Below are 25,006 nucleotides of genomic sequence, written 5' to 3'. Positions count from 1 at the left end.
TCGAGTGTTTCCAATTTCCAATACTTTTACTTAGTTCTACTCCACTACATCTCGGATCCAAATATTGTACTTTTTACGCCACTACATTTATTTGAACATTTTACTTTGTAGATTTAGATTATTATGCATTAACCACTTCAGCCCTATATACATTTCAACCATTTGAAAATAGACTCATAAGCTCACATAAGCTCACAAGCTCATAAGCTCACAATGCGTCACGATGCGACGCATTGTGAGCTTGTAGATCTGCTATATTCAAAAGATTTTTATACATTTGAAAACTTGAAATTGGTCATTCTGCCTGATGAGTAGCCTACTTTTACTTTTGGTACTTTAAGTACATTTTGATAGGGAGATCAGCGATGTGACGCATTGTGAGCTTGTAGATCTGCTATATTCAAAAGATGTTATACATTTGAAAACTTGAAATGGGACATTCTGCCTGATGAGTAGCCTACTTACTTTTGGTACTTTAAGTACATTTTGATGCCAATACTTTTGTACTCTTACTCAAGCATATTTTGAATTCCAGACTTTTACTTGTAACAGAGTATTTCTATATTGCAGTATTGATACTTTTACTTAAGTAAAACATTTGAGTGCTTGTTCTACCACTGAATAAGTATACTGTATACCCCACAATACATACAGTATACATTATGTGTCAGGTTGAAGTGCAGTGTCACCTGTAAAACCATACCCCTGGGTAGAGTATTGGCTTCTGTGACTTGCTCAAGTGCACTACCACAGTATCAGCAGTAATACCATATTGCAGTGAATCATACCAGCCATTCAGATAAGTAAGTTATGAATTACAGGACAAGCCTGTGTAGGCCTACTGTCTGAGCACATAATACCCTCACTCAGACTGTCTCTCTGTCGTAATTAGCCTTGGCAGTTTATTCATGAATTTGTGATAGTAACAATAACAGTAATAAGAGCAAGAAAGTGCTCCTTGGATGATATGTCGTTTGTAATGCAAGCAGCCCCCCCTTGTGGACTGACAGGCTCATTGCCAATAGCAAATATTTCACAAAAAGCTACTAAGTACTTTATGGCAGTGGTGGAAAAAGTATTCACATATTTTACTTAAGTAAAAATATCAATACTGGCTTGTAGAAATACTCCGTAAGGGCGCGCTCCCACCGCACTTTTATTTTACCTCTGGGGCAGAATCTGCCAATGCTTTGTCAATGCAAATGCGTGGATTCTTGGGAAAAATCCGTAAGACCAGGAATCCACGCATTTGCATTGACAAAGCATTGGCAGATTCTGCCCCAGGGGTAAAATAAAGGTGCGGTGGGAGCGCGCCCTAAGGGTGCGCTCCCACCGCACTTTTATTTTACCTCTGGGGCAGAATCTGCCAATGCTTTGTCAATGCAAATGCGTGGATTCTTGGAAGAAATCTGCAAGACCAGGAATCCACGCATTTGCATTGACAAAGCATTGGCAGATTCTGCCCCAGAGGTAAAATAAAAGTGCGGTGGGAGCGCACCCTTATAAGTAAACGTCCGGAATTCAAAATTTACTTGAGTAAAAGTGCAAGTATTGGTATCAAAATGTTCTTAAAGCACCAAATGTAGAAAGTGCTCATTATGCAGAATGTCCCATTTCAAGTTTTCAAATGTATAAAAATCTTTTGAAAATAGCAGATCTACAATGCTATTTTCAAATGGCCAAAATGTATACAAAGCTGAAGTGGTTAATGTATGATTTGTGATAATAATCCAAATCTAAAAAGTAACTAGTAACTAAAAGTTTTCAAATAATTGTAGTAAAAGTTCAATATTTGTCTCTGACATGTAGCGGAGTACAAGTAAAAGTATTGGAAATTGGAAACACTCAAGTAAAGTACAAACACCTCAAAAGTTTTACTCAAGTACAGCACTTGAGCAAACGTACTTAGTTACTTTCCACCACTGCTTTATGGTTATCATCACCTCGTCAAAGGGCTCAACAACGATCTATCCACAACGTCTCTCTCTCCCACTCGTCTTTTTCTCCCCTACAGGCGACGGAGACGACGACGATGACGAGGGCGGCGAGGCGCGCCACCCGTCCTGCTACGACTACGTCATGCACTTCCTCACCGTCTTCTGGAAGGTCCTGTTCGCCTGCGTGCCGCCCACCGAGTACTGGAACGGCTGGGCCTGCTTCTGCGTCTCCATCAGCGTCATCGGCCTCCTGACGGCCGTCATCGGGGACCTGGCGTCCCACTTTGGCTGCACGGTGGGGCTCCGCGACAGCGTGACCGCCGTGGTGTTTGTCGCTCTGGGAACGTCCATTCCAGGTGTGATATGTTATAGTGGGGGGGGGGGGCAAGACTTTGTACAATGCGCGCGTGTGCATGAGTGTGTTAAGTGTGCGTGTGCATGTGTGCGTGTGCATTTGTGCGTATGCGCGTGCGCGTGTGCGCATGTGTGTGTGTGTGCGTGTGCGTGTGTGTGTCAGTGGTGGAAAAATATTTAATGTTTTTCTAAGTAAAAGTATCAATATAGAAATACGTTGTTAGAAGTAAAAGTACGGAATTCAAAATGTGCTTGAGTAAAAGTACAAAAGTATTGGCATCAAATGTACTTAAAGTACCAAAAGTAAAAGTACTCATTATGCAGAATGTCCCCTTTCAAGTTTTCAAATGTATACAAACCTTTTGCAAATAGCAGATCTACAAGCTCACAATGCGTTGCATTGCGGCGCATTGTGAGCTTGTAGATCGGCTATTTTCAAACGGCCGAAATGTATTTAGGGCTGAAGTGGTACATGTAAAAAGTAACTAGTAGCTCAAGTTTTCAAATATTGTAGTGGAGTAAAAGTACCACATTTGCCTCTGAGATGTAGTGGAGTAGAAGTAAAAGTATTGGAAATTGGAAATACTCAAGTTAAGTACAAAATATCTCAACCTTTTACTTAAGTACAGTACTTGAGTACATGTACTTAGTTACTTTCCACCACTGGTGTGCGTGCGTGCGTGCGTGCGTGCGTGCGTGCCCGTCCACACGTTTACATGCTTACTTACTTCATTCTGCTCTCTCGTTGCCTCGCTCTCTCTCTCTCCTCTCCCAGACACCTTTGCCAGTAAAGTAGCCGCCACCCAGGATCAGCACGCGGACGCATCGGTGGGGAACGTCACCGGCAGCAACGCCGTCAACGTGTTCCTGGGGATCGGCGTGGCTTGGTCGGTGGCCGCCGTCTACTGGAACGTCCAGGGCAAAAAGTTCCTGGTGGACCCGGGGTCGTTGGCCTTCTCCGTCACCCTGTTCACCATCTTTGCTTTCATCTGCATGGGCGTGCTCTTGTTCCGGCGACGCCCCTCCATTGGCGGAGAGCTGGGCGGTCCGAAATCGTCCCGCGTGCTGACATGCATGCTCTTTTTTGGCCTCTGGTTCCTATACATCCTCTTCTCCAGCCTGGAGGCCTACTGCCACATCGCGGGCTTCTAGAATGAAATCACACCGCTACGTACACAGATATCTTGACCCTCGTACATACGTCCATTGTTAGACACACCACATCTCATCTGTTTGGCTGCCTGAATATGTTCTATAGTCTTGAATCTGAAAAAAGATTACAGGCAGTCTTTACTACTGATATATGAACCCTACAGACATGCTATGGCCGCTGAGCCATTATACCTGTGTAAAAATGATTTGCATCTTGACGAAACACATGATTGATAACTGACACGGTCATGGACTCCGGAAGGCATAGGAAAGTGTTTGTGATGGAACAGAAACGTGAATACAAAGCAACGGTAGCATGTAGACAGAGGAGAAAGAAAATCTTGTAAAGTTGAAGTAAAATAGAGAGTAAGGAAGTTAGATGTAAGGAGTGACGTGATGTTTTAGCAGCATGCCACCCAGATTGGCTTCACTGAAAGGGGTTGAGCCACGTTGTGTTTTGAAGTTTTTACAGAATGGCATAATTGTTTATGTCCGCCATGATTTCGTTTAGACCGGAAGGATCAGTCTACAATGGAAGGTGTCGTGCAAAAAAAACAACAAGATTTTTACCAGAGACGTGGAGGTGAAACTGCGGATACCAGACACGAAACAATAGAGGTAAATGGTTGATACGGAGAAAGGTTGATACAGAGAAAGCATCACCACCCACTTTCACTCAACACAAAAGGATTGTAGAACTGCATACCCTCTCAGTCCCACTGGCCCCTCCCTTCTACTCACCTCTCATTGTTACAGCTTAACTGTTCTTGAATAAGGATGGAGCACCATTTGACCAAAAACAAAAAGGAGGGAAAAAAAGAGTAGAATGTTTACAATGACAGAATCCAGTCTCAAAGTTCCATTATTGTTTACTGTGATGGACAAATGATACAATGGTGAAGGTCATCTGACATGGCATATATAGAGGGAAGCAGCTTTCCACACTGCGCTGTTAGTTTACATACTGTATAAGGGCGTAGATGTTCCTCTTTTCTATAGATACCAGAGCGATGCTATACCTGTGAAAAGGTCTGACGGGTTTGGAAAACTGGATCCACCACAATGCACATAGACTATATTGGTTACACATAACTTGGAAAGACTCAGAGAGCACTCTCAGAGTCCGGTGGAAGAAGAAGAAAGAACAGTCTATGGTACAACTGATCGATTTGGGGAGATTATTATCTGAAAGGGGGAGAACCACGTGACATCTTTATCTGTGACCCTTTCTTGAAACACCTCCTACCCCTTTGGTTTCACTGCCGGACGGTCTGAACTCTGGAGTAAAACTATGTTCGCATTTCTTGAAAATATTGAAAACGTTGCACATTTTTACGAGTGCTGGAGCTGTGCCTGAGTGTTGATAGATAACAATTTAGCTCTGTGCTGGAGGTGTAAATATGGTTTTATGTCCCCCCCTCACTGACTTTACTCAGTGGTCAGCTTGTGGTCCATCAAAGTGCGTTACTGTCCACTGAAGCCAGCAAAACAGCTGTCCCCTCCTCAGCTCTAGCTGAGGTAGTGATTTACAGTTGGGTGGTAATATATTACATATGTAATATTGTTACAACAATGATCTGGTCTGAACTGAACTGAAAATGAAACAAAACAAAACAAAACAAAACAAAACATATAGTGTAAATAATAGGTCATTACTTGATGGACATCATTAAAGGGAAAGGGGTAGTGAGATTGTAGATTTTTTTTTCCTTGGGGGGATTATAGAAAGCTAACATCATTTACAGATGTTGAGTTGGTAGTTGAGAACAGATGAAATTAAAATTGCAGCCTACAAATTATTATACATTCTTAATTTAGTGGCATATGCAATGGATTAGAGTAAAGTAAGGGATTACATTACAGACTACAATGTTGACCAGGTAATTGGCTACATTTGAAAAGTTAATGCACAGCCCTTGTACATAAACAGCTACTTTGAATAACACTGTAGACTGAACCTGTTTTCTGTGCAAAATAATAACTTGTAATCTAGTTTTACCCAATATGGAAAACCTAGGACAAAATCCACTTGTGTTGTTTGGTAATTGTCCTTGAGGGGGCAGTATAGGCTCTCAGTGCATGCTTGTGCATTTTGTAACCAATCAACCAGTGTGATGGGTAGGTCAAAATAAGCAGTGGTGGAAAAAGTACTCAAATGCTTTACTTAAGTAAAAGTAAGTATCAATACTGCAATGTAGAAGTACTCTGTTACAAGTAAAAGTCCGGAATTCAAAATGTACTTGTGTAAAAGTACAAAAGTATTGGTATCAAAATGTACTTAAATTACCAAAAGTAAAAGTACAAAGATGTTTGAAAATAGCAGATCTACAAGCTCACAACGCGTGATCTTAAGGTATAAAATAAGGCTAAAGTGATTAATACATGTTTTATAATTTAATAATTTATATCTGCAAAGTAACTAGTAACTAAAGATTTCAAATAATTGTAGTGGAGTAAAAGTACAATATTTGCCTCCGAGATGTAGTGGAGTAGAAGTAAATGTATAGACAATTGGAAATACTCCGGTAAAGTAAAAGTACCATCAAAATTATACTTAAGTACAGTACTTGAGTAAATGTACTTACTTACACCACTGAAATGTTTCCTATTTCCTTTCCTTCATTTATTCTATGTTAAGCCGAGGGGTAGTCATGACTCCACTGATGGATTATGGTATGTCAATATTTATACCTGTCTGGCAAGGTAGACATTTAGCCAAAATACATATTACCAACCCTCCTGACTTACCAGATACTGTGGTAAATAACCCTAAAGACAAGAACGGTCTACCAGTATCAAACAGTGTATATAAATGCATCCCTCTGGTTATATATATGTGCTCAGTGGACAGTAAACTATCGATTATGACTTAATGGATGTGGATGTTTTCAATTCAATGCTCTATATATGTTTAGGAAGTCAGGGCGGGAGAGAGGTAAGGAAAGAGAGCGTTAAGTGTTCTGTACAATATGATGGGTGGAAGTGACATCAATTAATTGATCAAAATGGAGTAATTTGATTTAGTGGCGACGGATCAGCAACTCAAAGTCTGAATCCTTCCTTCAGAAACATAAGACATCTGGCAACCAAACTGAAGTCAAACATGGGAAAACTGGTTTTACATTCATGCAGTCCAATTCAATGAGTTTAGTTTGTGATTAACAGTGTCTTATGACGTAGCAGTGAATTGATCATTTCACATGCACTTTCATCAACTCTGTTTTCATGATTATGTTTTTGTTAATTCCACCCATCATAATGTGATCTGTGTGTAGCCTGATTTATGCTTTGGCAACGACGTGTTGTGCAATTTGACGCTTGACAACAACAAAGCTTTGTCGCCGAAGCACAAATCAGGCCATCTGTGTTGCCGTTTGTTTAGAGAAAATCTACAATGTGATTTGTTTAACTTTCCTAATGAGTCCCCTTTGGACCACATTGAATCTTTAGTTGTGTTGCACTCCTGTCAGTAACAAGCTAATACTGTGGCATGTGCTGAGAGAGTAATCGTTTGTGTTAATGTAGAAGCATTGTTATGGCATTGCTTGATTCGGCAAATATGCGTAGAGTCAAAACAGTTAAATCACAGTGTTAGTTTACATTGAAGGGTTAAGCCTCAAAAGGCTATTATGTTGTAACTTTTAATCAAAGGTCCCGGTGATAGAATATCAATCTCCACCAAATTGACGTCGATACAGCATCATACCCATCCAATGCCTTAAAAAAGACTAGTTGTGCTAGTATTCAAGCTATCACATGTGCAACTGTACTGTATAACACCTGTACAACTGTAGTGTAGGCCTATGCTGTTATGTATTCATATTGTTTGATATTGAGTTATGCTATAGATTGGGCACCAGGGGGCAAACATTTATTAGTGTGTGCAATGCCATAAGTGAAAATCTGACAACTATGATATACACAGTGTTTACAGTGGTAAAGTCGACTGGGTGATCATGAGCTCAAGTGGCTTGTGTATCTGGGAATATCTCTTCACACCAACACATCTCTTGTTTTTAAATGTGTCGTCAATGGAAAAGAAGCATTATTCTGTAAAGAGGAGAGCATCTTTTGGACACATGCAGGAGCACCATTTGACAGAACTTAAATTGATCAAATTGCATTGTAACTGATTTTAATAATTTCACAATGACAGTTTTATAAGGATCTTCTGGGTTTCTTTCCATTAGATTGAATTGAATACCTGCACAAAGTGATGCCTCTGGTATGTGAAGCTCCAGAACTGATGACAATTTGATTAACTGATCAGCATGATAGAGACAAAGAAAATAGGGCACATGTTGCATTTTTTATATATGTAATACTGAAAAAGAAATCCCCTGACTTATCTTTCAAAATATTTTACTGGTTAGAAAGAAATTCTGTTGAGAAGTTTTTTTTTGTAAAACCTTACAAAAAACTCAATAGTTTCTCAGTCAATATTATCCCCTATAAGCAGCTGTTGTTTAGGTACTAGCTAAAGGATAAAAAATGATCTATTATTGGTTAATTCCATTGGTCAATAATAAGTCAAGTTATAATTTTATAAACCTGGTTAACCCTAATGTATTTTTAAAAAGTACCTTAATTTATTTTTATTTTTATGCTGCATTAGTTTTTTTTTAAATAGTGCATATCTCATTTAGAAATTAAACCTATAAAATGCTCTCTTTTAAGCGCCCAGCAATCTGCAACCAATGAATAAGTTATTCAAATTATTATTATTATTATTATTATTATTATTATTATTATTATTATTGTTGTTATTGTTATACATGATAAAATCAACTGGTTTACTCAGAACTAACCTCTTCATGTACAGTCAAAAACATATTTTTTGTATGTTTTGCTCACAGACATAGTGGATTTCTACACTATGTCTACAGAGGTCACTGGTGGTAGATATTAGTATAGATTGTAGCATTATTGGATTTGGTGTCTTAGATTTTGATAATTTTTCCACAATGATGAAACCCCCTTGATCTGTTCAATTCAATGTAGCCTACATAAGCATAACCTCATCTATTACTTTGTGCGCAACTTGTTTTATGTCTACTGAAGATTATTTATATCTCTTCTCACAAGATTATTTAGATTATTTATTTAGATATTTATTTATTTACCAAAAGATTATTTATCTATATGTAAGCTGCACCACAAGTCCTTGAGGCACGCAACTTCGTGTTTAGTTCAGGGAGTGTGGTTTTAATGTGCAATACAGAAGAAGTAATAAATGGTATATTCAATAACATCTTTGAAGAGAAGTCATAGCAGTAGGAGGTAAAAAGAAAAATAACTGTCTTTTTGCTCCAGGGTTTGTTGCTCCTTCCTCCAAATTACAAATATTTCAAAAAGTCTCTCACGTGGAATTTCGGAGTGTTTAAGTTGTATGAAGCAATGGATGTCAGTTAAGATGGTAACAATAGAAATAATGTGGTTTGACTGGCCTACCTATAGTATGTAGACAACTGGAACTTAATGTTTTACCCCCTAAGGGCATCGTAAAACATACCCTAAGGTTATCGTAAAAAACAATTATAGAGTACACATAACATGCAAATTTGCCTGTCTACAGGAACAATCTGTACAAAATGCAGAGAGCACCGCTGGTATCAGATGCCTATTGTACCTGCTCCCGGTAAATGTGACCTGCACCTAGCTCAGCACACAACATAGAACTGTCTACATTGTCCAGACAATGTCCTGTGTTTTGATAAACCTCTGTACTGTCTGGTTTTGGCCTTTGCTGTTCTGTAGCTAAGATGTGATGTCCCCCGTCGTCCTGTGTTTGTTTCCCCCCGTGTTCCTCTGCGGATGCATGATGATTCCCTTGTATGTGTTAGCAGCATGGTCTACTATGATGGACGCCTACTGTATAGGCACATGTTACTGGGTTGAATCCTGTGGTCAGTCTCTCCCAAACCAGGCTCTCATTTTGTGACGTAAGCAGAGCAAGAGACTCGTTGTTTTCTCTCCCTCCCTCACGCACGCACGCACGCACACACTCACACGCGCATACACGCACACACGCACGCAAACACGCGCGCACACACACACACACGCACACGCACACGCACACGCACACGCACACACACACGCACACACTTACGCTTTACTCTGTTTCTGTAACTTAACTGCTGTGCTGCCTCTGGCGACTGAATTTCCCCCACGGGATCAATAAAGGTCTTATTTATCCACACACACACGCGCACGCACACGCACACGCACACACAGACACACACACACACACACACACACACAAACACACACACACACACACACACACACACACACACACCACTTAATGATTACTTGTTTATTGGTTCCATTTCCTATAGATGCTTTGACGAGAGGGCCTTTTGAGTTTTGTCTAGTTTATGTCTGAAATAAGTAACATCCCAGCTCATCTTTTTGTTGTTTGCCTGGTGTATGATATTTCTGTGTGCGTGCGTGCGTGCCTATGTACGTGCGTGCGTGCGTGCGTGCGTGCGTGCGTGCGTGCGTGCGTGCGTGCGTGCGTGCATTAGTATGTTCTGATCTTTTCTCTCCAGTCTCTACCTATCTGGGGATGAGAGTCCCACACACCCCAAGGTCTTGCTCTTCAATGTGTCTTTGTGAAGTTTTACCTGTGATTACATTTCTCTCTTTGCCTGAACCTTTTAGGGAAATGATGGAATTAATAAGATATTGTGATAGAAATATACAATTATCCGATACTCAAATAAATTATTAACTGAAGATAACATTTAAGCTTTTTTTAATGAAACAATGAGGAAAATGCTAAGAAAAATGGTTATACTTGTTTTTGAGAATGGCATGAGGTGTAATGTGTACTGAAAGAAACAAACTTCTTTCATCAACTGAAGTTGACCTTATTTGAATATAGTTTATTTATTTTCAAGGCTTACTGTGTCTGTGTACTTATTCTTTGCACACACACACACACACACACACACACACACACACACACACACACACACACACACACACACACACACACACACACACACGCACACATGCACACATGCTTAGGTGAGTTTAGCCTCTGTCAGGAGGGGGGGGGGCAAGATTTTGGCATGGGGGGCCACCTCTGTGTTAAATTGGTTGGTTTTTCCAAAATGTAAAAAAAAAAAATAATAATTGGAAAATGTTTTTAAGTAAAGTAAAGTATACATGATTAGAACATGCTTAAACATTTGACAAGGTCTAATATTTCTTGTTGGACAAGTAGAAGGATGACATTTTTACATCAAGGTGCCCAGATATCCCTAGTGCCCACCTATCCTGTATCCTCTGTAAATAGCAGGTGGGCTGGGCTCACAGATCAACAAATTGTCAACAGACAACACTATTAATCTACTGTCACCACCAGTATGGCGAATACAGTGCAAATACATCATCCTATATTATGAACACTGAATCAAAACGGTAGGCTACTCCATCTGCAAAGTAGCCTACTTAAGCCAATAAAACAAGTAAACTAGTAGACAGTTGCAAAGTAAGCAAAACAAACAATGTAGGCCTAACTAATAAAGTGACATTGGCATGTAAGTGTCACAGCTTGCTTACGTGTTATCCTTCACACACATGTCAGGATGACAGATAGACAGTCCATTATTGTACTTTGATTTAGAATTTCAGGTCATGTGATCAGTGACATACGCACGGTGTACTTTTGGCTCCGCCCCCTCAGTACTTTTGGCTGAGGGGGCGGAGCCAAAAGTACACCGTGCGTATGTCACTGATCACATGACCTCAATCAATTATCCTTTTCTAGGCAACATAGAAGGGGGGGGGGACTTTTTTCTTATTTCCACACAACAGCTCTAAGGTGTATTAAAGACATAGTTCAATGTTGAAAATGAGTGGTCTTCCCCTTTAACTCCTGGGGCAGGGCAGAGATCAGAGAGAAAGCTCCATCCATGGTAGCCTACCTGGCAGGCTTTTCGTTTCATACCCATCTATTTGCAATGCCTAATGTCACTTGTATGCAAATGACAAATCTGTATGAGAACTCAACAAATAGCTAGAGGAAAAAATATTGTTTAATTGTGATGTTTATTTTATTTTAAATTAATCAATAGATCAGAACTGGGGTGCCCCCCCGCCCCCCCCCCCCCCCCCCCCCTCCCTGCTTGTAAATATTGGTAGTTGCGGGTTATGGTTTTTTGGGCTTGTTTCCTAATGTTGTTTAAAGAATATAAAAAATATATTATTATAAATATATATTATTATATTATAATAAGCTATAGATAGAGCCAGATTTGTGATATTCAAAGAATTTCACTTTTTCCCCAAGGTTTAAAAAAAAAAAAATAGCATATCTACAAGCTCACAACGTGACATGTTGTGAGCTTGGTTATTTTCTAGGCTATTTTCAAATAGCTGATGAATATATAGATGTAAATGCTCATGTGGCCTAAGTCATTCGTTCTCAAAGTGGTGTCCGGGCCTCCGGGGACCCCCAGGGGTCCTTGGGGGGTACCAGGGTCCCCAGCTAAATGTGTTAATAAAGCGTCACATTCATTTTCACCACTTTATCCATATTTTATACTTTGGTTAATCAAAAATAGCAGATCTACAAGCTCATAGCAAGGCACCGTTTGCAGCGCTATGAGCTTGTAGATCTGCTATTTTTGAAAGATCTCGAAAATGTGTGCAAATCTTTAAATCTTTTTTTTTTAAAGACGAACATTTTGAACTCAACTTTTTGCTTCTGGGGGTCCCTGGCACAACATATTTTCAGGTGGGAGTCCGCGGCCAAATACATATAAATTCGGGGGTCCTTTGGCACGAAAATGTTTAAGAACCACTGGCCTAAGTCACTTCTTTTGGACTTGTTTTCATAGAACTGGTTGCTTATTTCTCTCGCAGAACCTGGCAACGCTGCTTCTTGAGGGAGGGGTCAGGTCTCACTGCAACACCAAGCCGTCATTGCGCAAGTGCGGAAGTAGCACCATTGAGAGGCAGCTAGCTGTAGCTACTTAGCTTTAGCCATAGCGACATGTGTGGGATGCATTAATACTCCTTAAAGGAGACAACGGAACCACCACACACGTATATATAAACGTATATTCGGCTCAATAACAGTCGACGCTACTGACTGCATGTGAGCGAACTTCCTTTTCTGTCGGGAGGAGACTTGTAAATCAACAAAATTGCGGAAGGAAGGAGCAGGTAATTAACGCGCGTGGTCGCCATTGTTTATCATTTGGGGTCAGACTAATTCCTAGATACGGTAACTAATATATGTATAGATGTGTATGTATATATGGACTATATTGTACTTTAGTCATAACATTTGGTTCTGCAGTAAGTTATGGCATTAACCACATTTTCAGATGAATATCATAGTCCTAAAACTTGATTCAGATTTTTTTTGCCAATTGTCAAATATACAAATATAAATATTAATAAATATTAGTTTAAAAAAACGCAATTCTGACACTTTTTGGCCAATTGTTAGATATATATATATTTTTATATTTAGCGTTTTAATTGTTACTTTTCGTGTTGTGTTTATCTGGCTGTCTGTGACATCACTGATTAACCCAGTAGTAACATGACCTGGTTGGTAGGGCTCTGTATATCATTACAACTGAAAGGCAAACAGAAGTTAAATAATTAATCTTGATGATTGAATCATCAACATTAACTATTTAATTTCTGTTTTCCTATCAGGCTTCGTAATCAGACATTTACACAGGGCGGATTATGTCAAACAACTTAACATTTACAAAAAAATGACTGACATTTAATTGTATACTTAAAAAAAGGTGAAAATAGCAGATCTACAACGGAATAGCAGATCTCACAATGTGAGCTTGTAGATCTGCTAGTTCTGCTATTTTGTGAACATTGAGCTTGTAGACCTGCTATTTTGTGAGCAGTGAGCTTGTAGATCAGCTATTAATGATATTTTGTGAACATTAAGCCATGGTACGACAGTCATGTTTCAGGGCTAGGGAACGTTGAGCTTGCAGATCTGCTATTTCTGATATTTTGTGAACATTGAGCTTGTAGATCTGCTATTTTGTGAACATTGAGCTTGTAGTTGTAGATCTGCTATTTTGTGGAAGCAATTATGACGATCATGCAATAATTGTGACGGGCCTACTGGTAGGCTGTAGTGTCATGTTCTCTCAATTAGCTCCATGTGCTACCGTTAGCCTTCCAGCACATAGACTGCTGCAAGAGGAGCATCTGATCTGTTATATGCACACTGATGGCTAACTGTTGTTAACATTAACCTCAGCACATTTAAAGGGGTTTATATTGACCGGTTCTTTAACAGCCGTTGTGTTAAAAAGAAAGAAAAAAAAACTAAAACGTCCGTGTTTGGATCATAGAAACGTTTGGTTTCGTGTGCTAGATCAAACAAACAATATGTATTGTAGGCCCACGCACCCACCCACGGTCCCCAAACATTGTTGCCATGTCCGTTTATTATAAGCGAATGTTGGATTATTTTTCTGTGACGTTTCGGGTAATATTGGCGGTTGTGGTCTTTTGGGCTTGTTTCTAAAGTGTAGTTGCTTATTTTGGCTTGCTTCACACGTTTTTAATTATTTTAACCAGTCATTCTCAAATATTTTCATGTCATGGTCCCTCAAATGAATGTGTTTGCCCCTACTAATCCCCATTTGTAAATGTTTTGTGCCAGGGAGCCCCGTACCAGATTTGTTTTAAAAAATCTACCAAATATACCACATTTTATTACACGATTTACATTTTTTTTTTTTGCTATTTTCAATGTATACAGTTTAGTGCCCTAGTTGCTGCTTTTGGGCTTGTTTTCCTAGACCTGACTGCTTATTTCTCTCACACAATCTGGCAACACTGGTCCCATATGGACATTATAGGCAAGCGTCAAATGAGGGTAGGTGTTTTATTTAGCGTGTAGCCGACACTCGACGCGTTTGTTAAATTTTGTATGTATTTTTTTTTTTGCATCAAAGCATCAGCCTTGATGGTTTCTGTGCCGGTTAGTATTTTAACAAGGTGTCATACAGCCGCTCAAGTGACTGAACTTGGTGGCACGCTGTCTAGATCCCACGGTTCTCATCAACATACCAGTCATGATTTAGAATGGTATTCTGTTCAGGGATGGTCGTAGATAAGTGACTATATATCACTTATCCAAGTTCACTGTGCTGGCTGGCATGTATCATATATCTCCATTGGGACAGATAACATATTTTAGACGTAGTTGATGCCTGGCACATACATATCACACAATCTCCACTGTAATGCTTCACTTGTTTTTTCAGAGTCAGACACGTAGATGAAATGTCACACATGTCTTATTTAAAACTAGGATCGTTTTAACTCTGTGGTGATAAATTGATTTGTGGCACATTGGACCCTCCTTTCACAATCTCCTCTGCCTGCAGCTTATTCAGCACCATAATTTGTTTTTATACAGATTTTATATATGAATGATTCATTTTGTTCTTTGTAAATTGTACAATCCTGGATAGACCGGCATGGCCACTATGGCTTGTGAATCGTACACACAATCTGCTGTCATCTCATGTAGACATTTACCCGTCTCTTCTCCAGCAGGCAAGGAGAGATGTCATACTACTCGTCCTCGCGTAGCTCGTCAAGGGCTACTGACTGCAAAGTGTATGTAGGTGACCTTGGCAATGGTGCTGCTAAGGGTGAGCTGGAGCGAGCGTTCAGTTATTACGGCCCACTGCGAAGTGTTTGGGTGGCCAGGAATCCGCCTGGGTTTGCCTTTGTTGAGTATGAGGATCCCAGAGATGCAGAGGATGCTGTTAAAGGCATGGATGGAAAGTAAGTACACAAAAAAAAAAGTTTTATATCCACACGTTTCCTAGGGCATAGTGGGCATCACTTCCTGTCGATTTGATCCCTGATACCTGATCAAATCGACAGGAAGTGATGCCCGCTATGCCCTAGGAAACTTGTGGATAAGCTCATGAACTCAACAATTCCTCACTTTCCACCCCTGCCTTTCCTTTACCCTACCAGGGTCTTGTGTGGATCTCGTATTCGCGTGGAAGTGTCGACAGGCATGTCTAGGAAGGGTCGGGGTCGCCCCAGCCGACGCCATTTTGATCCCAACGACAGGTGTTACCAGTGTGGAGACAGAGGCCACTATGCGTATGACTGCTACCGCTTCAACAAGAGAGGAGGAGGAGGAGGTCGTCGTGGTAGCAGGTAATGAAACTGCAGAGTTGCATGTTTTTTTTCCTGTGAAGGAAGTAAGGAAGAGGCCCAATTTCTTTCCAATATGGGTGCTTAGAGTATAGAGCCTATTGGCATCGAACTGATTTTAAGTGAACTTGTAGATTGTTTGAGGGATTGGCTTTAAAAACTATAAACATCGAATTCTCATACACAAAACATAAAAGGGGAGATATTTTTCAAATCAACTTTACTTGATTCAAATCAAGTGAAAATAAGATGCAAACTTAGTCTGGTGTGTTTGCTGCAGATCTCGCTCCAGGTCCCGCTCTCGCTCCAGGTCTCGGTCCCGTGGACATCGCTACCGCTCTCGCTCCCCTCGCTCCCGTAGCCGTAGCAACGGCCGGTAAGTCTCCTTTAGGTGCAGTTGCCTCAGCCCATACTGGTTGAGATGTGTAAACTATAATAATTCAGATTTGGAACACAAAAATGTGTAAATGTGTGGACAAGCTAGCCGTAGCATCGGGAGTAGAACCATCTGGTAACCGTGTCTGAATAACTATCATGAGGAGTCAAGTTGGGTTTATAATCTAGCTTGTTCCTCTCTGATGCCTACTTCCAGTTTCTGACTGCTCTCTGTCTCTCTTTCAACAGCCGCCAACGTTCTGCATCCTACTCCAAGCGCAGGAGCAGGTGAGGCCACAGATTTTCTAAGAATCTTGGGTTCTCATTTTCACACGTAGTTAATTGTTTTGGACGTAAGGGCAAGGATAGCTCTGTGTGACCGTGCAGCCTGACTGAGTGCTGTTCAGATTGATTGACAATGTCTCTACTTTGCTTTTAAAGTCCAACAGAATTAGCATCATTGCCAAATGCATGGGTCAAAATAAATTATGTGTCACGTAATTTTAGTTTTTGACCACAAGTGGCTGATCTGGTGAATGGGTATCTAGCAGCGCTGGATGTGAAGTGGTGCTAGTGACGTTGTCTATGGGTGCATCCACACATGTACGTCAAGTTGTCGTACGGAAGTCGGAAGTCCCATCCACTCCCATGTTAAGTTAAAAAACGGAAGTACCCTTCCGGTTTTTCCTATAATATGGGAGTGAATGGGACTTACGACTTCCGTACGACAACTTGACGTATGTGTGGATGCACCCTATCGGAAACGGCTGTGAACCACAGTGCAGAGAACGCAGCTCAGCTTAGCCAGGCTTAGAGGAAAGTGAAGAAACCAAAGTAGCGGTCAATTTCCCTGTCTCGTTTTGAGATGCGGAGATGATGGCAGTGTATAATGCCCCAACTTATATTAATATATTAGTGATATTTTGGATTTAAAGTGAACAATCAGCAGCTCTGTTTGGACATGAACACTTCCCAGCCTGAGTGAAGTCTCTCCACAGTAGTAAATGCGTAGCCGCAAGCAACCTAAATGCTATTAAGCTATCTGCATCTAAGTTGCAATACCCTCCATTGACAGTCCATTCATGAAACAGAAAAAAGTCTAATGTGATTGTATTAAACCCACGATAAACCAACGGCTTGGGTTATCCTTTTTAACAAAGTCTTGACACAGATGATCCAAGCTGTGCATACAGCTGCAATAAGCTGTTAATCGTGGTTTAATACAATCAGATAAGAGATCATAGGATTTTTCTGTTTCATGAATGGGCTGTCAATGGAGGGTATTGCAACTTGGATGCCGATAGCATTTTTAGACGTGAAGCCGATTATATGAATGTCTTCTAAATCCCAACACTTTTCTGAAAAACATATGTTTCTATATCAGTGGTGCTCAAAAAGATGCCATGTCAAGGACCCCAAAATGACATGTATTTGGCCACCGACTCCAATCTCAAAATATGTTGTTCCAGGGACCTCCCAGAAGCACATTTTCTCGATTTTTCAAAAATAGCAGATCTGCTGCGCTACAAGCTTGTATATCTGCTATTTTTGAATAGCCAAAGTGTAAAATAATGCTTTTTAGCTCAAATAAAAAAAATACACAGATGTGTTCCAGGTCTTAATGGGTTAAGTTGCAGCTAGTAAATGCAGACGTAATAGTAGAAACTAGAAAGACATGAAATGACATATAAAGATGGCAGCTTATAAACAACATGGTTAACAGGCCCCCCAGAAACATGGTTTTACTTGTTAACAAAAACATCTTTTGTCTCCTATGATGTTAGGTCTGGCTCCCCAGCCCGTTCCAACAAGTCCAGAACTCCAGTGAGAAGGTATGTATGCATCTGATCTATCTACACACACGTATATGTGAGGCGAACAGCGTTTTCCTATCGCTTCGCAGTAGCGGGGGGCCGGGCAGTCAGCGCACAGAAGTCAAAGCACAGACGGCTGTGTTGTTGATGGACAACGGATGCACGCTTATGAGAAACAACAAAAATAAAACCTGGCAAAACAGTTGCGTGCATTAGTGCAAGATGAGGATAAAGGAAACATTCAGTCTAAATGTCCAGTTTGTTAATTCACAACTACTACTTTTGTATTTGAAACTTGAAATTTCTCTAAATGTTACAAACTTTCACGACAAGTACAAATCTCATTTATGAAAAGGCTACTATAGGCTACAGTGAAGTCGGACTGAATTACTGAAACGTTTTTTTTGTGCGTTTTGTTGTAGGGGATTATCTGCCACATGTATCTGTTATGATATAAGAGAAATTGTATCATGACTCGGTGAAACGGCTATAGTCCTTGGGAAACCATAAACCTACGCCATCTAAATGAGTGGCCATATTGACATTTCCTTACAAATTACAAATTCCTTACATTACAATATAATATAATAATATAAGCTATATATTTCTGGGATTCATAGTAGCTGAAACTCTACAAGATATTCCTCTACACTTATTTAGTGAGAGCATTGCTCCTCCTGCTGAGAGCATCTCAGCACTACAATTACTCCTGCACTTTCATAAGTAGAACAAACCCCCGCCCCCCGCTACTGCGGAGCGATAGGAAAACACTGTTCGCATATTTGAGTGACCCGGTATGGTATAGACCAGGGGTTCGACTGTCTGTTGGGGGTCTGCGAAGCCATGGCTCACGAAAATGCGTTTTAACAATGTTTATATTATAATATCCATTGACCATTATCTGTAGAAGAACTGCCTTCAGCCCAGTCTCACGCTGTTCTCCCAACAAAACGAAAGGTGATGACACCGCCTTGTGCGCGACACCTCTACATATTAACATGCAAGCCCACTGTCGGGTCAGGTTTAGCCTTCTAAAAGAGAGCTATTATCATATGGATGGGATGGAATTCTCACCGAATAGTAAAAGCATTCACATGCAGAGTAGTCTGGGATGGCTTTTGGTCACATATTGGTGACTGAAAAGAGAGCAGTGGTGTTAAGTAACTAAGTACATTTACTCAAGTACTGTACTAGGGTCCAATTTTGAGGTATTTTTACTTTACTGTAGTATTTCCTATTTCCAATACTTTTACTTTTACTCCACTACATCTCAGAGGCAAATATTGTACTTTTACTCCACTACAATTATTTGAAAACTTTCGTTACTAGTTACTTTGCAGATATAAATCATTATATTATAAAACATACATTAACCACTTTAACCCTATTTTATACATAGGCCATTTGAAAATAGCTGATCTACAAGCTCATCGCGACGCGTTGTCAGCTTGTAGATCTGCTATTTTCAAACATTTTAGTACTTTAACTTTTTGTACTTTAAGTATATGTTGATGCCAATACTGTTGTACTGTCACTCAAGTAACATTTTGAACACAGGCCGTTTACTTGTAATGGAGTATTTTTTTATATTGTGGTATTGCTACTTTTAAGTAAAATATCTGAGTAGTACTTCCACCACTGGAAAACTGGAGTGACTATTTTCATCCAGAATGGTTGTCTCTGTTAGGCTTGTTATATGCTTGTTGCTTTTTAACATCCCGTCATTTCCTCTTGTAGTCGGTCCAGGTCTCGTTCCCGTTCAGGCTCCCGGCCCAGACGGCGCTCGGCCTCCCGCTCTCGCTCCCGCTCAGCCAGCCACAAGAGGAATAGGTAAAACACTCTAGCTTGCTTACCCTTAACACTGATTGAGGTTATAGATGTAGTGATGTATTTAACTGTCTTTGCCTTTCTAGCTGTTCATGCTTGGTACTGATATAGGTCCAGTTTTGACCAGGACTTTTCTGAATTGTTCAAATATAATTCCAATGCACAAAGAATTCCCTACTAGTTCTAGACTCTAGATCCTCCCTGTTCCCCTCTATTGTGTGTTTTAGATGTGACAGTAAAGAGTTGAGGCTCAGAATACACTTTCCATGTTAGCTAGGGCTAGATGCTTCTTCCCTAGGTAAGTGTTGACTCTAGGGGGTCAGGTAGATTCTCCAATGGAACCCGGGACCAACCCTGCCTTCACCGGATGACTGCCATGTTGCTCGAAGCGGGGAAAACCACGAAGAAGATAGGCGCCAGATAATCCTGGCGAGTTTGCAATCTGTTTCTGCTGCTGTTAGCAAAGGTGAAACGGAGGATGGGGACTTTGGACCCATAGAGAGGGATAAGGAAGTACAGTAGTAAGCACGGTTGGCTCTTCCTATGTGCTCTCTTTCACTTCTTACTGCAGTGGTCATATTGTACATGCTGCATTACTTGGAAAGAGAGCACATGGAAGGACAACCTTAACATTCTGTAATTCAGTTAATCCGTGAACCATTTAGCACAGCTAAGAATCTTAAGTGAGGCACACTAGCTAGAATTTATTTTCAGAGTGTATTTTGTTTTCTAATCTTTGCTAGATTTAGTCCTAATTTGACTGATCTTGGATGGACAGAGAAGAGTATTTCAAGAAAGGTTTGTAGTTTGAGGAAGAGATGACTAGGGAAAGGATTTGATATTTATTCCCCCCCTCTTATTTTTCTTCCTTTTTTCTCCCTTCTATCTGTCTTTCAAAAAAATTGGGTAGTTCTCTAAGTTCAGGTAGGAGTACTGCACCATTGGGTGTGACATACTTTTTTTTAGCCTCTTTGCAGAACAGTTTTGTTTATTTTTCATATTTCCTTTAAAGCGTGTGTTGGGAGCTGAGCACTGCACAGGCACCGCAGCTGTCCCCAGGCCCAGGGTCTGCCAGCTGGCGGTGTGCACGTCCTGCGGGAGGGTGACTTAAGCGCTGACCTGAGATCAGCCTACGCCTGCTGCTACTGCTGGCGTTAGAGAGAGAGAGTGAGGTCGACCTACCGACCGACCCCCTCCCCCTCCCCACCCACAGTGAATGAGTGGCCGTCTCTGTCCGACCGACGCACACGCTCAGATGAGATCAGCCCGCGCGCACATAGAGTTGTTCTACTAGAATCACCCAGCCAGACAGCCAGCCAGCCTGCCAGCCTTCCTTCCGAGCTACCAGCGGGGCTGGTCCACGCAGTTCAGAGTTCGACCACTACCTTTTTCTTTAAAAAAAAACTCCCTTACCTACCAGACCCCCCACCCCCACCTACCTACCAGAGCTCTCCGGCCTCTGACTTAGCTTCTGAAAGTGAGAGAATGAGAGAGAGCGAGTGCTGACGAGAGATCAGTCTTCAAGAGCCTCCCAGCGAGCACAGTGTGTCTCCGAGTTGTAGTCATCCGTTCTGCAGTGCTTCGCGTCTCTGTACTTGTTCTTTCTGCACTGTCTCCAAAGGTAAACCAAAAATCAACCCCCATGACAAAGATCAGACATATAATTTTGATGGGGAAAATTAAACAGACGTGTTAGTCGTCTTTGGTTTATGTTATCCACCTAGAGAGCTAATGCTGATACCATACCAGGCATGCGCAGGGTACAGATGTGGGTGTACGTGTGAGTGAAAGTGTGTGTGGGGTTAAGAGGAAGTATTCACCATGTATGTTTGTTGCCAGGTGATATTCTAAGGATGCTTATATCTACAGATAAGTGCTACTGTTAAGCCATACATGGCTGATTCCCTCAATTAGTGGTCACTGTTCCTTAGCTTCTGCGTTAAATTAACCCCTTTTCATAGCGGTGAAGATGGGTCGGAGGGGCTCTAGTAATGAACAGAGGGTAATTGTCCAGGGTTTTCATCATTCATTTGGTCAATAGTGTTTGCTTGTTTGGGGATTCAGTGGTATGTATTCAGATTCTACCTTGGGCTCTTATCTGTGTGAAATATTAAGTTGGCTGTCTTGAAATGCCATAAAAGACAGCTTTTCTTCCACAAACCACCTGTGGCCATTTCCTTGGCCCAGAGAATTCCAGGCATTTAAAGGGTTCCCAATTCAAACGCATTTTTTAAATGGGAAATTTACCTATGATGATGAGCTCAAGGCCATTGCCCTACTTGGAAAGTGTCTTGTTCAAGGAAATGCAGGTGTGTGTTTGTTACACAGGTGAGAACAAAGTAGGAGTAGTATTGTATGATATAATGGCTGAAGGTCAGTTTTGGTGGGTTGGGGTTTGTTATGAGCAACGTTCAGGACTGTTGAGATGCTCTATACTTTGTATATGCCTTCATCCCACAGCTTACTAATCCTCCTCTTTTTCCGTTGCAGTCGCTCCCGTTCTGCAAGTCCCAAGCGGAGTGCAACACCAGGCGACGACTGAATGAAGATTAATTTTCGCCCCTTAGCTCTCAACCCTGATGCTTCTCTTCCCCCAAGACCACATAAAAACACACGTCCCTTAACTCCCATCCTTCCACCTGCTTCAAAAGCCCTGCTGCGGTTTCTTTGTCGTCTGTGAAGTCTTGATTTGATTTTTACTTCCTGCAGTGCATTCTCCATGCCGTGCAGACTTGGAATGTTGTACATGTAGAATGACATTATGTTTTAAACACTGCTTTCCTGGTCCTCTACCATTATAGAGAAGTCGAGTAAGGGAGCATTAACAGTGAGGAGGATGTTGTAAAAATTGGCATAACAGTAGACTTTTAACAATGACTTGGGCAGTCCGGAAGGCAATTTGCAGTTTTCTTGAATGTAGATGCTTACCTGAGTTAATTGGCACAATTCTGCAGGGTGAGAGGCACCAGTCCAGTTTTAGAAGTTTTGGATTGACCACTTTTTAATCCCTAAATCCTTTCCATAACCCTAGAGCTTGATCTCACAAATGCAAATAACTACCCTGTACCACCCTGTCTCGTACATCTTACACAAACACCTGGCTGGTCTGCATGCCTTATGTATGAGGATACATTCCTAGACAGAATATTTTAGTACTCTGCATGATGTCTGTCATTTTACTACTGCACTGCCCTTTTTACAGGTGTTATCAGTTCACTGTAAACAAATAGGACTGTCCCTTGTTCGGATTATCTGAAATTATTCTTGTGATGTTTTGAATTGATAGAGTGCTTAAGTTTCATTTCTGTAAGGGCTTCCATGATTTTTTTTTGCTCTCCCTGGCTTTTGATGACAGGCAGTTTTATTTTTAAATAAATGTCTTAGACATATGTTTTGGCTCTTATGTCCTTTGTACATTTGAATTTGTGTTACTCAATGTACCATATGTTGTTGTGCTGTGCTTACTGGGCCTGTATTTCTTGTCCCTAAGGGGATAGTATGGTGAATTTATGTGCATGATGTGTGAACCCCATGACGGGTTCATTAGCAATGTTAATTAAAACGAATGGTTGGTATCAGCTGGCCAGTATCTGTTGAATCCCCCCCGGTGCCCTCGCTCAGACAACACCCATCTTGGAACAATGCCTTCATTATCATCTCAACAACACACCTGTAAAGCTTCGTGACAGCATCCTGCACGGCTGTGACGCTATCACATCACACATAATCTCCAGACAAACACACACTCAAGTTTCAAGAGGTTTGTCACCTGATTGTAGAAGTATGTGCATTGAGAGTTTAGTGTCATGGAGTGGTATACTCCACCAGACTGCTGTGCAACAAATGTTGGTCAACAATGACCAACATTAAACCAAAAAAGGTATAATACAAGGAGGTAATAAGGTTATACTATACTGATAGTAATAAAGTGATGTGATTTTTTGGGTGGGGCGGAGAGACTGCATCAATATAGGCTACACAGACTACACAAATGATCTACACTGTAGAGAGTGAATGAACAAAATAAAAAAACTAACGTAATGCAATTTACTGGAATGGCATAACATCTTCCTTGGGTAGAATATAAACGATCTTGTAACCAGTGGAAAAAAATATACAGAATATAAATGGGACAGTAAATTGCCAACTGGGGTATGTGGAACACACATTTTTTCTATATTCTACATATCCCTGTTGCAAGAAGAAGGTTGCAGAAGGTAGATGTAAGTTAAATAGCAATAAATATGTGAACAATCCCAGCCACACTGCTGCGGTTGGTAATGCTAATTGTCAAGGAGTGGTTTTCAGGTGCATCAAGAGGAGGATTATCTCCCACAGCTCTGCTACAAAAATCTGCCTTGAGGTCATTCATTTTAAACTATGAGAAACGTTTCAACTGAAGCATGCTACCATACAGTGGCATTCCAAGGTATACGCTCTTAAATACTAGAGGTTATTGAAGCATTCTTAGAACAGGTCTTTTTTTTTTTACAACCACATAGTTCAAACAAGAAACAACATGAACTCTCTACCCCGGCTTGCTCTTTTTTTTCTTTTAGCCAGACTCTAGCTAAAAGAGCAAGCCGAGGTACACTAGCCAGCAGGGGCGTCACGGCCATTAACTGTGCGTACGCGACACCCTCACTCTCACAGATCCGTGATTTCATACCCCCCACTTTTTGAAAAAATAAAAAAAGAATAATTCATTTTATTTATTTTTGATAATAAATTGGTAAAATCAGGCAAAAATAAGAATCAAATAACCTAACCCTAACCCTTACCCACCCTAAAACCGAAATAAAGTAACCAAAACACGGGGGGGGGGGAAACGCTACATTTTGAAAATACAAAATGTGTTTACATTTGACAAATGTTTTTCACGATTTTGCAAAAATAGCAGATCTACAAGCTCATAGCGCGGCACTCGGTGGCTCGCTATGAGCTTGTAGATCTGCTATTTTTGAATAGCCAAAGTGTAAAATAAAATAAGCGTTATTTGTTATGTGTATATGATGATGATAAACTTTATTTCAGACACAATATTCAGTGTTAATTTTGTCGACTAAGACTAAAAGACTAAGGTTTTGATATTCAGTCGACTAATAGACTAAGACTAAACAATTTCAGAAGACTAAAATAGGTCTAAAACTAAATGGTGTGTTATTCTAAAGACTAATTCGACTAAATCAGAATTTGCTGTCAAAAGTAACACTGGTCTATAAAAACAGAGATACAAAACAGACAACAAGAGATAGCCTGAGTAACAGACTGATTCCAATCCATAAAGCCCAGATCAATTCAAAACATATATAGCCTCCACTGTGTCCAGAAGCAAGAAGAATACCTTGTATCACTCGGTGTGAT

The 25,006-nt window shown here is 40.6% G+C and overlaps 2 protein-coding genes across 5 annotated transcripts in view; both read left to right on the top strand.

The window, feature by feature from the left end:
- The window catches only part of slc8a2b (solute carrier family 8 member 2b), a gene marked incomplete at its 3' end in the record, with an annotated part of 80,490 nt that extends 77,047 nt beyond the window's left edge, over positions 1-3,443 (top strand). The window contains exons 13-14 of the mRNA XM_084063738.1: positions 2,015-2,293; positions 3,067-3,443. Coding sequence (XP_083919864.1) covers positions 2,015-2,293; positions 3,067-3,443 — 656 coding nt within the window. The remainder of the gene's footprint in view (positions 1-2,014; positions 2,294-3,066) is intronic.
- An 8,950-nt stretch (positions 3,444-12,393) lies between these two features.
- On the top strand, positions 12,394-23,031 carry srsf7a (serine and arginine rich splicing factor 7a). Of its 4 annotated transcripts, none has more exons than XR_014601292.1 (9): positions 12,394-12,617; positions 15,009-15,242; positions 15,441-15,629; positions 15,907-16,002; positions 16,251-16,289; positions 17,786-17,833; positions 19,553-19,645; positions 20,655-21,263; positions 22,133-23,031. XR_014601292.1 is itself a non-coding variant. In XM_084064442.1 (8 exons), the coding sequence occupies exons 2-8, from the start codon at positions 15,019-15,021 to the stop codon at positions 22,182-22,184; spliced, it is 741 nt and encodes a 246-aa protein (XP_083920568.1). In that variant the 5' UTR covers positions 12,394-12,620; positions 15,006-15,018; the 3' UTR covers positions 22,185-23,031. The 4 variants fall into 4 exon arrangements, 1 of the variants encoding a protein (XP_083920568.1); XR_014601293.1 differs by having other exon boundaries at positions 12,394-12,620; XR_014601294.1 differs by having other exon boundaries at positions 12,394-12,620; positions 15,006-15,242.
- Positions 23,032-25,006: the final 1,975 nt, after the last annotated feature.

The sequence above is a fragment of the Gymnoscopelus microlampas genome (genome assembly GCF_963454915.1).
Source record: "Gymnoscopelus microlampas genome assembly, chromosome: 8".
In the NCBI taxonomy this organism is placed as follows: domain Eukaryota; kingdom Metazoa; phylum Chordata; class Actinopteri; order Myctophiformes; family Myctophidae; genus Gymnoscopelus; species Gymnoscopelus microlampas.
Note: the sequence above shows the minus strand (reverse complement) of the source record. Positions and strands in the feature narration are given on the sequence as shown.